Below are 15,141 nucleotides of genomic sequence, written 5' to 3' on the forward strand. Positions count from 1 at the left end.
TTGAATGCTATCATTCAATTTTTTTTCATATGGATGAGAATTACATTTTGGAAATTCAGATATAATTGACACATAATATGTTAGTGACATTTTTCTCATGTGGATGAAGAGGGGGTTGGATTACAGTGATCTCTAAGGTTTTTTCCTGCTCTAGAATGAAACGGTACAACTTGTGGTGCATATTATTGTTAGTTTGAAAAGAAATGAGGGTTTTTAAAAGAAAGAAACTTTCACGCAGAAGACAGGAACTTATCAGGAATTGTTTTAAACGAGGAAGATGACACAATGATTTTGGCATTTTATGGGGTTTCATTTTCCATTGAACCAAGTTGTGTGCAAACATGGGCCTACCCTATTGGAGCTTATGATTGAGTAGAGGAGGTAGTCTTTAATCTGATAATCACACAGACTGTACAGGGAGCAATGAGATGGCCTAATGGAGACCTGAGGATAGCTGAGATAACAAAGGATGAGGAGTCAAGTAGGTTTAAGGAATAGAATAGTGGAAAGGTGGGGGAGACCATTCCAGCTGCAGGAATGACATATTCAAAGGCCCTGTGGCAGATAAGGTATGCTATGTTTGAGGAGCTATAAGAAGACCATCTCTGAAGCACTATGAGGTCAGAGGTGAAAATGATCCTAAAGGGGTAAAGGGAAAGATCATGCATGCATTAGAGGCCATATAAAGGATGTCAGTCTTTAGCCTAAAAGCAATCAGAAACCACTGAAGTATCTTCAACAGGAGGAAGATATTATCAGGTTTGAGTTTGAAAAAGATAAATTTAATTGCTATGTCTGGACTTAGATGCTTGAGGTTGGGTTGAGAACAAGAGTGGGTACATAGTGAAGTCTAAGGAAGAAACCATTGTAATTGGGTTAAAGGTATTGGTATTATGGGCTAAGGTAGTGGCAGCATTGGAGATGGGAAGGCCTGGACATATATGAGTATGATTTGGGACATAAAATTCACAATTCCTATGACTGCCTGGACAGGGGGGATGAGGAAGTTGGAGGCATAAAGGATGCTGTCTTGTTTTCTGGCGGGATGATGGAAGCACTCACTGGCACAGGACTAGGTTTGGGGGAAGAACCTGAGTTCAGGTCTGGGTTTGTTGATTTTGAGGTGTCTTTGAGATATCCGTATGGATACAAAGGCGGGGAATTGGGAATATAGGCCTGATCCAGGGACATAAATTTGGGGATCTTTGGGGCATGGATGGCAGTTGAAGCTAGGGGAATGAAAGAACTTCCCTGAGAGACTAAGCAATGAGAAAAGAGGTATCTGGGGAACCGAATCTCAAGAGATTCCAGCCTTTAAAGTCCAGGGAGACAAGGAGGAGCCAACACAAAGGTAACTGAGAAGGAGGTAGGAACAGAGGGATAGGAGGGAAACCAGGACAGGGTAATGCCCCTCTGGGTGAGGAAAATGGTCAGTCGCATCTAATGCTGTTAACATCAACCAAAATGGGGATCCACAAAATGCCCATCATATATGGATGCAAGGGAGAGTACTCCAGCCCCAGCAGGAGTTTATTCGGAGGTGTGGTAAGGACAGAAGCGAGGGCAGTTGGAGAATGCTGGAGAAGGAGGCGTGAGAAACAAGCTCTGTGGGGACGGGGGTGTTGTGAAGGAGTGGCTTACGTCAGTTCAGGCTGCAAATGCCACAGACTGGGTAGCTTAAACAATCAACTCTTATTTCTCACAGCTGGGAGGCAGGGAAGTCCAAGATCTAGGCGCCACACAGATCTGGTGTCTTGTGAGAGCCCTCTCCTTGGTTTGCAGACAGTCTTCTCCTTATATCCTCCTCAAGAAAGAAAGAGGAAGCAAGTTCTCTGTCTCTTCTTGCAAGGGCAGTAATCCCATCGTGGGGGCCCCACCCTCATGAAATAACCACCTCCCAAAGGTCCCAGGTCCTGAGATACCATCACACTGGGCATTAGCATTTCAGTATATGAATTTTGAGGGGACACAAGCATTCAATCCATAGCAGTCATCTTGTTAGCCCAACGGTTTGTGAAACTGAGTGACTCCTTTAGGAAAGAAATACTATCCTTTTTAGAAAGGTGGGGTGGGGCTGGGTCAATAAATTGTCCTTCTCAAGGTGGCGAAACTGAATGCAGTCTGCTAATGCGGGTTTTGGATTACATTTCCAGGTTTGTTTGTTTTTTCTTTCCTTTCCTTTCCTTTCTTTTTCTTTTCTCTTCTTTTTTTAAGTAATCCCTACACCCAACGTGGGGCTTGATCTTATAACCCCGAGATCAAGAGTTGCATGCTCTGTTGACTGAGCCAGCCAGGCACCCCACCAGTTTTTTTTTTTTTCTTAATTACCAGGAGAAAATGCATTTTGTTCACTCCTGAAGCAGGTCCTTCTGTTAGAAATTACATTTGTAACAGCACATGACGGCCACATCTGTCTGTCTAACAACTTTGCCGTGAGACTTCGCAGAAACCTGTGATGTAGGATTTCAAAGGAGCTCTTTTCCCTCTATGGAGGTTTATGTTTCTTCTCTTCCTTCCTCCCAGGCTGATGAGCCCTGAAAACACACTGCTGCAAGCCAGGGAGGAGGAAGGGGTCAAGTACGAGCGCACCTTCATGGCGTCTGAATTCCTGGACTGGCTAGTCCAGGAGGGAGAGGCCACCACGCGGAAGGAGGCAGAGCAGCTGTGCCACCGGCTTATGGAACATGGCATCATACAGCACGGTGAGTGCGTGGGGCAGCGGCTGCCGACATAACGAGCAGTCCTAAAGTCTGGTGGCTTACAACCACAAGCATTTATTTCTCACTCATGGGTCTGTAGGTCAGTTGAGCCTCTGCATGGGCTTGGGCTCAGCTTGGCCTGTCTCCAAACTGGGCTCAGGTTCAGCTGGGCTGGCCGTGCATTCTCATGCTGGGACCCAGGCTATAAAGGAACATCTACTCTGGGATATAGTGTTTTTGTAGATGAGGGCAGAAGTTAACGAGGGCAGGCAGATCCATATAGTGTCTCCAAAAACTTCTGTTCAGATGCGATTTACCATCCTCAACACCCATGTCCAGTTGGCTACAGCAAGTCACCTGGTCCAGTCCCGATGGGAATTAGATGCTCCTCACAAAGTTGGTTGCAAGGGGAGGATGAACATTTGCTGAACCATGGTGCAAGCTGCCACAATGAAGAGCTCATCCAATAGGCCTCATAAGAGTTTGACTTTCCTTTTAGGGCTGACTCATAATGATGGTGGCATAAACTATTGGTTGAGAATGATATTAGTTATCTATTGCTGCATCAGAAATTACCCCAGACATTAAAGGTATAAAACAATAATAAATGTTTATCACCTCCCACAGTTTCTGTGGGTCAGGAAGTTGGGAGAGGCTTAGCTGGGTGGTTCTGGGGTGGGGTCTCTTTGTGAGATTGCAAAGATGTCAGTCGAGGGCTACTGTCCTCGGAAGGCCTGACCGGCCACAGGATTGGCCTCCACAATGGCTCACTTGTATGCCTCACGGGTTGGTGCTGGATGTTGGCAGAAAGCTTCAGTCCATTGCAGTCTGGACTTCTTCATAAGGCTGCTTGAGAATTCTTAGGACATGGCAACCTGGCTTCTTGCGGAAGGAGAATCTAAGAGAATGCAAGACAGAAACTATAATGTCTTCTAAGTGAGCCCTGGAAATCACACACTGTCATTTCCTCAGTACTCCACTGGTGACCAGGTCGGCCCTATTCGGTGTGAGAGAGGACGATACAAGGGTGTGAATACCAGGAGGCAAAGATCACCGGAGCCATCCTAGAGGCTGGCTATCACAAGAACATAGGCTCTGGAATCCCAACTCCACCAGTTATAGCTACTTGCCTTCTCTCATCTATAAAATGGGAATATCTACACAGGTGGTTGTAGGAATAGATGTGGTAGATATAAAGCACTCAGTTCAATGCCCTGATCTTAATAAGTGCTCAATTTCTTTTTTTTTTTTTTAAGATTTTATTTATTTGAGAGAGAGAGAATGAGAGACAGAGAGCATGAGAGGGAGGAGGGTCAGAGGGAGAAGCAGACTCCCTGCTGAGCGGGGAGCCCGATGTGGGACTCGATCCCGGGACTCCAGGATCATGACCTGAGCCAAAGGCAGTCGCTTAACCAACTGAGCCACCCAGGCGCCCAATAAGTGCTCAATTTCTTAACATAGCTGCAAGATATATGTTCTGAACAGTGAGGACAGGGCTGAGAACCAGGTAAGCATATCAACCTAAAAGTCAATAGGAAAGGTAATACTTGAGTCGTTCTTTTTTTTTTTTTTAATTTTTATTTATTTGTCAGAGAGAGCGTGCACAAGCAGGGGAAGTGGCAGGCAGAAAGAAAAGCAGGCTCCTTCCTGAGCAGGGACTCCAGTGTGGGACTCGATCCCAGGACCCAGGGATCATGACCTGAGCCGAAGGCAGACGTTTAACCAACTGAGCCACCCAGGCATCCCTGCTTGAGTCATTCTTGCTGTGAACTCCCGTACCCCTACTTCTGTACAGGCCTTGGATTTCTATCCCAAGGTTAGGAAGATAATAATGGAATTAAAGAGATGAAAGGCACTTTCAGAATTATTTAGAGCAGTGTTTTACAGCTGCAGATTGCAACCCTTTAGTGGGCTGTGAAATCAGTTTAGAGAGCCATTCCCAGCATGACTGCTACACAAAGTACGGTCTAGGGACTGTACGGTGTCACCATGGGAGCATGATAGAAACTGAATCTCTGATCCTACCAAGTCCTGCTGAATCTAATCTACATTTTAGCATGACCCCCAAGTGGTTTGAAGGCACATTAAAAGTTTGAGATGCCCTGGACTGGAGGATTTAAATAGGATAGAAAATATCAGAGCATAGTTTACATAGTAAGGTTAAGTATTGTTTTGTAAACTTTGATTTCAGTGAGATAATTATATAAACATATGGACATATTCTTGTGTGTATTGACTTGCCACATACAAATTGTTACTGTGTGCTGGGGTCAAGTATTTTGAAACCCATTGACCCAGAGGCATTGATCAGAGAGGCACTCAAGCCACTGAGTATATTCCAGGGTGGTTTCTCCTATGTGACCTTGCCCTGATTAAACTCACAGCCGTTTATTCATGGCCTCATATGTCTGCTACTGTGCTAAGCTCACTGAGGGTGGGAAGCTGGGTAGAAAGTCGGGTGCCCATATGATCTCTGGCCCTAGACATCTTAGAGTCTTGTTGGGACTCGAATGTGGAATAGAACCAATTAGCGAACAAAGTACTGTACATTTCATTTATTTATTTTACACCCCGTGGCAGGCACCGTTCTAATGATTTCACAAATATTGACTTATTTAAACCTCTTAAACTCTTTTGAGGCAGATATGCTTTTTGTTATTATTGCTAAATTTATTTTATTGTGGTAAGAACCTCCCATGAGGTCAATCTTCTTAACAAACTTCTAAGTGCCCAATATAGTATTGTTGACTATAGGGCAGGTGTTCTTATTCTCATCGTTTTACAGAAAAGGAAACCAAGGCACCAGTAGGCTAAAGATTTTGTCTGAGGCCGCTTGGGTAATAACATCCAAATGGGTATTTGCTAATAAGTGTGAACTCAGAGTTGGTAGGAGTATGGGGCTTTCCACAGTGAAAAATGGTGCATTTGGGTTAGAGTTAGTTCTGTTGTCTTTGCTATAGACAGAAAACTTGGCGATACCAAGTGCCAGAGAAAACCAGCTTCTTAAACTACAGTTTACTGACTAATACTGTAACATCTTCAGAGCGAAGAGAGAGGGTGCCAGGAATTGTTTCCAAATGATTTCCCAGGAGCTAGTAATTATACTTCAACTACATTGTAATTTTGTAATGCTATCAACATAAAACTCCATAAAGTTGTAATGTAAAGGATAAAAGAAGGCATTACTGAGAGCAAATATTAACCCCAGAAGTTTGCTTTCCATAGTTTCAGGAGGATTGAATATTCTCTATGTGTAGACGTCAGAGTTTCCAAGGGAGTCCCAGTTTCCCAGTCCAGCAATTCGTTGCTAGATTATAGGTTCTACGTTTGAGTTATGAAAATATGGCCACCTCGTATGTGTATGTTAGAGCTAATGACAAATACAGTTAGTGTCTTAAGCAAAGCTCTGAATTCTCCAGCTAATAATTAACTTCACAATTTAAATATTAAAGAAAGTCAGACATTAGGTTATCCAGAAAATTTCTGGATAAGTGTGGTTCCCTAGATTGAAACCAGTAGACATAAAAATCAGTCCTGCTATGAAATCCTAAACTAGCTTCATTTATAAATGGTGAATGATGTTCTGTAATCAAGACAGAACTTGGAGATAAATCATTAATGTACAAGCCTATGTATGTACGTGTGTGTGTGTCTATGTGTATATATACACATGCATGCATATATGTATGTATTGATACAAATGTATGAATGTTGACCACATATGTACATATTTATCCAGCTTTTTCATTTATTAAGGTTTACTGTATACCAGGTACTGGGCTAAATACTTTATAGATTTTAATATATTGTATATTTAATGTGTATATGCTTCACATATATGAGATATAATCTTATTAAATTTTCACAGCAATTCTGTGACATTGGTATTATTATTATTATTATTATTATTACAGTTTTACAGTGAAGAATTCAGAAGTGCAGAGCCCTTAAGATCTTTTCCCAAGGGCGTATAGCTAACCAGTAGCTACAAGGTGTTGTGCCTGAAACAGACGTTTTCCTTGGCCCAGGATGTGTGTAACTGGGTGTGGCCGCCTCACGCAGTGGAATGAACACTGTCTTGGGAGGGAGACAGACAGGAATTAGGTCCCAGCTCCTCCACCTGCTGAGTGACTATGTCAACGTCTCAATTCTTCCATCCCTTAGGTTTTGAGATTTATGAAATTAGAGTCACATTATACACCTTTGAGAGTTATTTACTTACTCTGTGGGGGAGAGCATATGACCTCCCACATGTACTAGAAGGACTCAACATAGAGTTGGACTCAGGGCTAAGATTTATTATGGTGAAAGGACACAGAGAAGGAGCCTCAGGGGCAAAAGATACCTCAGGTGTTGTCTGGAGAAATCCAGGCACAGCTTTCCTGGGTCCTCCCTCCCAGAGCCGCACAGATCTGGCTCCTTCGTCCAGCAGGGCCATGGGATAACACATGTGCAGTGCTTCTGCTCGGGCGGAGCCCACTTGAGACTCAAGTACAAGGTTTTTGTTGGGGGCTGCTCATGGAGGTGCGCTCTGCCTGCTTGGCCGGCCGCAACTACCCGTATTCCAGACTCTCCAAAGAAAAGCACATGTTCTCCCTAAATCATAGTGTTTGTGCAGACAATCTAGGCAGGTTGGTATAGCAGCATGCAGTGTGCCAGGTAAAGTGGCCTTATCAGTCAGTAACTTGGGGAACTTTCCAAAAACCAAGTTCCCAGATGCGAGCCACAGGCCAGGCCCCCCAAGTGAGCCGTTTATTATTATTATTTTTTTAAAAGATTATTTATTTATTTGAGACAGAAAGAGAGCACAAGGGGTGGAGAGGGGCAGAGGGAGAGGGAGAAGCAGACTTCCTGCTGAGAAAGGAGTCCGATGCGGGGGCTCGATCCCAGGACCCTGGGATCATGACCCAAGCCGAAGGCAGACTCATAACCGACTGAGCCACCCAGGTGCCCCCTAGCGAGCCCTTCTGGATCAGGGCTGCCATGGTAACTCCTGCACAGAGCTGCCGTGAGAATTCAATAATAGCAGTTGGCAAAGCTTTCCAAACTGCGCCTACCACTTATGGCCCCCAGATACCAGCTATTGTATGAGATCTGATCAATGGCAAATAATAGTTAAAATTTATAGAGCCCCTCCCATGTACCAGCCACTGTTCTAGTCACTCTACTCATTGACTCATTTATTCCTCTCCATAACTGTTAGGTGTCATAATTATTCCCATCTTAAAGATGAGGTTAAGTAACTTGCTGAAGACAAGAGCTGGTAAATGGTGGATTCAAGATTCAAATCCCGGCAATCTGGCTCATACTGCTAAAGACAACTGGACCCTAATTATAAGCTCCATAAGATTAGGAAAAAATTCCTCAATTTTTATTGCATCAGCTCATACTGCCTGGCAGATGTAACCATAAAAATGGTTAGCTCATAACATATATGATTCCCTTTCCCCAGACAATGACTAGATACCTTGAGATTTTTGTGTAACCTTTGCAAATGCAACGAACACATTTCTTTACTCACATCAAGTATCTCCCTCCACTGCTCTAGCTCTACCCAGTATCTTTTCCTTACATGAAGGGAGATAGAAACCGGATAATCACGTGGGTAAATTGCTCACAGCTGCAGCAGCTGACCCTGGATAATCAGGCTAGTGCAGCTCTGTCCAGGCGTATAATTTCCTCTTTGAAAGATTTAGTCAGAGCACTTCAACAGTTTCAACACTTCATCAAGCCCTCTTTCTTTTTCTTTTGTTTTAAGCATATATTTATATAACATTTGCAATTCCCAAAGCTGTTTTATGTATATTATCTTTTTAATCCTCCCAGCTGCTCAGGGGATAGTGGTGATTATCCCCTTCTCCAGTGCAAGACAGTAGCTGAGACATTCACTCTGACAGCCCTGAAGAGGGAACTTGGAATCTGCCGCACAGGAAGCTAGATGCCAGATCGAGACAGGAATTAACCCCATCTTTCCAGTAATTAAGATCACTGACAGGGTTCAGCCTAAGCCTGGAATAGCCTGGCCAAAGAAAGAATGAGAGAGAGAAAGAGAGAGATGGGAGGAAGGAAGAAAGGAAGAAAAACAGCCCTGATGATTGAGGCTGAAGGCAAGATCTCAACTTGCCCAAGACTGAGTGATACTGCAGAAAAGAAAGCATTCTGACAGTTGTTAAAACAGTAAAGAAGACTTGCCCTAAGACCTATTGCAGTAGGGGAGGGAGATGGGGCTCAACTCTGAATACGACAAGGACAAGTGGGGATTTGTAGCCATGGGACAGGGTGAGGGGGTCAGGGGGTGGAAATGTATTAAAAGGAGGCATCAACGGTAGGGGGATTCCTGCTAAACCAATTTAAGAGAATTCTTTTGAAAGGTAGGCCAAGGACTTATACATCAAAGATGGAGAATGAGAAACTTGTCAAATATCAAGTGTGATTGGGTATCGAGGTGGGTGGAGGTTCTTACTCAGCGGACTTAGCAGGATTCTTTACAAGACTGGGCTGGCTGAGAAAGCCAAAGACAGGATGGGGGGGAGGGGCAGGCAAAGTCAAGGCCTCATCGAAAAGAGGGTTCAGGGGAACCTGGCTATAAAGTCAGAACAAGAAGTGAGTCTTTGTCAATGGGAACCTACCCTTGCTGGCCTACCCTCCCTTCCTGTCCATCAAGACTCTCCTACTCACGTTCTCTTACTTTTTGCTTTTGGTAACTTCTTGCCTCCAACAAATGAAGATTTTTCCATTACAGATGGTACCCAGTCAGTATCTTCATCTTTCTTTACCCTTAACTAGAATGTAAATGCTGAGGGCAGAGAATTTGTTTTCTCTCTCTGTATCCCCAGTGGCTTGGCATTTGTATATTAACTATTCAGTAAAAATGTGTTCAGTGAATGGATGACGGTAATGACCACCTGTTGAGGCCTTGCCATTTGCCAGGCACAGGGCAGAGTATTTATGCCAGTTATAGTTCTTTGATTATAAGCAGCCCCAGTCATCATTTGCTTTCAACATATGGCAGAGCTAGCCAACAGTTAAAGGAAACATTGAAAAACCAGATGCCTGAAGAACTAGAGTAGTTCTTGGGGATCCAGGTGCCAGGAACTTGTGACTAAAGGGCCATGCCTTCCAGCCACCTACAGCCAGGGAATCTGCTCAGTCTCAACTCTAGAGAGATTCTGATTGGCTGAGCCCTAGGTCACATGCCCACGTCTTGACCCAAGATGGGCAGAACCCTTTGACTGACAGACTCACCAGGTAGGGGAGGGCCATTGTTCACAAAAAAAAAAAAAAAAAGAAAAGAAAGAAAAAAAGAAAAGCTGAAAATTCTGTTACCAAAGGGAAATGAGTGCTAAGGCAGGCAAAAGTGATAGGCTGTTCTTTACCACTGTTAGTTCATTTAATCCTTCTCCCCCAAATGAATGCACTTGGTATTGTTTTCCCTGTTGCTTTAGATGACAGTGTTGCAGCATTTGCAACTAGTATAATCATTCTTCACTCCTAAATGTCAAACTCTGAATAGGAAAAAAAAATAATGCTTGGGGAGAATATTTTCTCAATCTGCTTTCAATAGTTATTTCAAGCATAATCTTTATCAACAGCCACAATCTAATAAAATTGTTTTGCTTTCTCAATTTGGAATTTTGGGGAATTATCCCACTGTGCCTTCTGATATGTACACAGCCAGAATGTGGTTGCAGTGCAAACATAAGGGAACAAGGTTGCTTGGTGAAGTCAAGGGCTAATGCATTGGCACACATTAAAGTGTTGATTTTGGTTAAAGGAAAACAGGTGTTTAGCTACACCAAGGCTTAACTACTAGAAAGTATGAAGGTAATGAGAGATACCTTATCTCATGTAATCTTCCAAAAGAGTGCAATGCATAAGGAACAGAGGGCTTTTGTGAAGTGTCGTAACTGCAGATATTTCCGTCCTTAGTTGACATGAGTATAATTTGTCAGGTCCACAGACACTGATCTTGCTACAGACAGTGTTTGGCTTTGAAGCCTGTGGTCCTACCAACTCTTTGCCTCGCTCCTGATAGCTCGTTGTCCGGTATCCCGGCCCTATGTAGTCCTCAGTTTACCCAGGTGCAGCATTTTTTAATAGCATGAGGAAGTCTTAAAGTACAACAACACAATCTCTGTGCAGTTGAAGTATATGGAAGTTATGCAGTCTTGTATTAAGTACTACTCAGCGAGGTGTTACATGGTAATTTAAGGACTTATCTGGGTTTCAGTGGTCATTTTTAGTGGGACCTGTAAGCCAGGGTCTCAGGTTCATTAGAAAGACATATCAGGGTGGAATGGACAGTTCAGATTGCTGTTCATGATATGCCCCTACCCTCTCCTACTGGTCAGGAAGCACTGTGGTGTAAAGTTCTGGCTACTGATGGACATGAGCTTGACCATAGCCCTCAAGGCAGAGTGGAAGGGGTGGGACAAAAAGTTAAGAGGCTCTCCTTTAAAGAATGGAATACCTCCATTCTCTTTTCCATCGCAGACCATTTTTCTAGCTCTGACTCTGTCAATCTTGAGTAAGTTCCTTGCGTCAGTCTCTTATAGCTGGGAGACTGGGACGTTTGGGCAAGGATTCATGTCTGGGACCCAGGTTCTCCTTGGGCAGTTACAAGGATTATTCTCACAGCATTTCATCCTTGCTGCTGTCCTGCAGTCTCTCGTGGTTATTCCTCTGGTAAGTCCCCAACTAGCCACTCCTGGCTCGAGATCCTTAGCCACTCACGTTCACATTAACTCAGTTCCTCTTTGCTGACACTCCCATCTCAGACAGTATGTCCGGATTGTCTTTTTGTGTTTGGGCCTACAGCTCCTCCTCCAGCCCCCTCCTCCCCTCTTCTGCCAGGAATGGCTAAACAAGCTAAAGCATATTTGTACGAGGGAGTGATTGCTAGGTGTAAAACTGACCATATGTCAACTCTGATCGGTGTGACTATGCAACGGTATTAAGGTAAAATTTAAGAAGGAATTACACACACACACATATATCCAGATTACAACTGAAAAAATACGTGTTTATTAATGTTCATAACCAAATTTAATCCAATTTGGAGAGTAATGTTTTTGTAAAATTATTTATGTAAATTATTTTAAAACTGACATAAAATTTAAAAGTTCTAACATTTTATCTAGCTTTTTTCTAAAAAGCTCCCTTTCACTTTCTTCTCTGTCCCAGTGATGACACTGGACCCAATGAGGAGCCCACCCCCTCCCCTCTCTCCTTCTATCCAAGAAAGGCCTGCATATTGGAGTCTGTATTCTCTCCATTTTATTGTAGCCACTCCTTTGGCTCCTGCACAGGTTGCAGTCTGATTGGAAATTACCAAAGCCACCATGCCCAGGGAGAAGGAGTAGGTGTTGGTTTTTCCCACTGGCTCACTCCTGTCTCTCTAAAGTCTTCTTTGATAGTTGCTTAGAGCATAATCTCAAGCAGGGACTCCTATCAAGTGGGAACATAACATGCTTCCGCATCAAAATGAAGGAAATAGGGGACATAGTGTGGCGGCGGGGGGTGGGGGGGCAGGAAAAGGGACTGCAGTAACAAGAACCCTCGATCACTCAGCTGTCAGAAGCTCGGGGTAAGAGTTCTCTTCTATGACAGGTGACTCTCAAAGTGCTACACGTAAAGGCAAGAACTTGTTTGGTGGTTAGCTGGTCTGTTCCTATGGTATATGAGCCTTTACTCTAGACTGATCCCATTTCCCATGGGAACATGATGTGAGCCACAAATGCAATCCATAGATGTCCTTTTAAAATTTCTAAGAGCCACAGTAAAAACAGAAGAAGCAGGTGAAGTTAATCTCAATAATATATTTTAACTCACCATCTCCAAAATATCATTTCAAAATATAGTCAACATGACGGATACCAATCAGCTGTTTTACGTTCTTATTTTTCTTACTCAAACTTTTTAAAATTCAGTGCAGGGGTGCCTGGCTGGCTCAGCCGGTTAGGCATCCGACTCTTGATCTCAGCTCGGGTCTTGATCTCAGGGTCGTGAGTTCAAGCCCCGTGTTGGGCTCCATGCCCAGCGTGGAGCCTACTTAAAAAAAGATAATAACAATAAATAAAATAAAATCCAGAGCTCATCTCAGTTAGGACTCTGCCACACTTTAAGTGCTTGGCAGCCCCACGTGCCCTGTGGCTCTCATTCTGGAGAGCCTAGCTCTAGACCTTTCTGAATCCAGCACAGGGGAGGGTGGTATCCTGGTGAGTGTGTGTGTCATTTTTCAGCCCCTCATCTCAGAGATCTTTGTCTGTGGCTAAATTCTGAACATTTCTGTTGAAGAAGCGCCTTGTTATCTCTATTTTGCTGTGCTGGTCTGGACACCCCCATAGAGCTGGTCACCAGCCACACAAGTTTCTGGAACAGTGACAATAATCCTCTTTTCCCCAGCACACTGATTTCACAATCATGTTTTCTTTCTCCTCTGTTTTTTAAATATTCCCTTTGATTTTTAAATATTTCCACAAGTCAGAAATTGTTGAATGCCATCACTTAGGCTGGTTTTGATCTTGGCAGTTCCCTCTTGGCTCAGAAAGGGCTTATCCAGTATATAACTCAAAGTTCAGGAGCACCTTCTTAAACTTCTACTCTTCATTGTGGCCTCCTTTGGATTTTTGCTGGCAGTAGGACAATATTATTAATGGTGCATTGGCATTATTGTGAGCTATCTTTCAGAGATCTGTGGGTCCCCATTTGTTTATTAATTTCACTTGCGTCAGATAAAAGATGAGGTTATTGTAATTTCTTTTCTGCAGATGTAAAAATTGAGGCCCGAGGACTGCCCACAAGCAGTTCCATCCCAGGGGAATCAGAGCCGAGTGGCTGGAAGGCATTATCTTCTGCCTGCATGACTTTATGTCTAATCCCTCTTGGCTTCGAGCCAAGCAGTTTGTTGCAAGGTGTGGGCTGCAAATAAACAGAAAGCATTTGTTTTTTAAGCTTTTGATTTCATGTCTCTAGATGTGCATTTGGAACAGTATCAGGATTGTGTTTTTGGTATAAAGAACAGAAAATGTAGTACTGATGGCTGGAACAGAGAGGTCCCTCTGCCTCCGGCAGGGACCTGTTCCGGGGGGGCAGGGGGGAATCCTGGGCTGATAAGACGTAGATAAGGCCCCATCCATTTTTCCTCGGCTATTCCTAGAGTTCGCCAGGCCTCGTGTCTGCACTGTGGGCCGGAAGAAGATGGAAAGGCAGAGAGGTGTCACCTAGCAAGACTTTGTTTTTTATTTAGGAGAGGTTGCCTCTTCCTGAGAGTTACACCTACATCACGTGGGTCAGAACTGTGTCACATGGTCACCCCTTGGTGGAAGGTGATCAGCGGATCGAATGCTTTTACCCAGGCACACTGCTGCCCTGGGCAAATAAAAGAGGAGGAAGAAAGAGAGAGTGGGTTTTGGATAAGCAGTTACTATTGTCATCCACAAGGACAAATGTCTTTATCATTAAGTAACTATGGGATCTTCTGGGCTTCCAAGGGATAGTTTCCCTTTTGTGTCCACACACGGAGTTCCTTGTAGCTCTCAGTGAGATTTGAAATAGCGGGGATACCAGTGTCAATGTCTTAGTTTTGACCACTGCACCATGGTTATCTTTTTTTTTTTTTAAAGATTTATTTATTTGACAGAGACAGCAAGAGAGGGAACACAAGCAGGGGAAGGGCAAGAGGGAGAAGCAGGCTTCCCGCTGAGCAGGGAGCCTAATGCCAGGCTCGATCCCAGGATCCTGGGATCCTGACCTGAGCCAAAGGCAGACACTTAATGACTGAGCCACCCAGGTGCCCCTGCACCATGGTTATCTTAACATTACGGTGTGCTGGGGTAGATAGGAACTGTCTATACTATCTTTACTGCTTTTCTATAAATCTAAAATAATTTCAAAATATAAAGCTTATTTTTTAAAAAGCAGGCAAGGTTTTTCCTATATCTGTGTTCCTTTTTGTTTGTTTGTTTAAGAAAAGGTGAATACAGATATAAATTATATAGAAAATAGATGAAGACCATTTTTTTAAAAAAACTGCTAAATCTCACCACTGATTTCTTCTTTTTTTGAACATCCCCTTCTTCCTACTTTGAAAGTACCGTACTCTTCAGTCTCATAAGGAACACTTGATAAATTACTCGACAGTAATGGACCAGCAGGTTCTGTGGTAACCTTTCTGAAAAGAGTTAGAAAATGCCATCCAGGAATAAGGCTTTGGTGGGTGTTCACACCCCCCGTTTCTTGGGTAAGATTTTATTCTGGTACCTTCAGCATCCCACTGGATGCTTTTCTCTGTGTTGTTGGCCTTGCTGAATTGATCTGGGTTAGGATGGATGCCTCCTTTTCTTCCAGTCCACCTAGAGTTGCTTCCAGATGCTTCCCCTACATAGGCAAAGTCTGCAGAGGCTTATACCTTGGAAAGGTATCTTTTGGGCACTGATAACCT

The 15,141-nt window shown here is 43.6% G+C and overlaps 1 protein-coding gene across 3 annotated transcripts in view; it reads left to right on the top strand.

The window, feature by feature from the left end:
• Window positions 1-15,141, top strand: part of DEPTOR (DEP domain containing MTOR interacting protein) — a 123,362-nt gene that overhangs the window by 61,687 nt on the left and 46,534 nt on the right. For all 3 annotated transcript variants that reach the window (XR_004680545.1, XM_035011830.1, XM_035011831.1), the window contains exon 4: window positions 2,524-2,702. Coding sequence is in view for 2 of the 3 variants with exons in the window: in XM_035011830.1 (XP_034867721.1) it covers window positions 2,524-2,702 (179 nt within the window). In the remaining variant the exon portion in view is untranslated. The remainder of the gene's footprint in view (window positions 1-2,523; window positions 2,703-15,141) is intronic.

The sequence above is a fragment of the Mirounga leonina genome, unplaced genomic scaffold (assembly GCF_011800145.1).
Source record: "Mirounga leonina isolate KUSES-001 unplaced genomic scaffold, KU_Mleo_1.0 Mir_165, whole genome shotgun sequence".
In the NCBI taxonomy this organism is placed as follows: Eukaryota; Metazoa; Chordata; class Mammalia; order Carnivora; family Phocidae; genus Mirounga; species Mirounga leonina.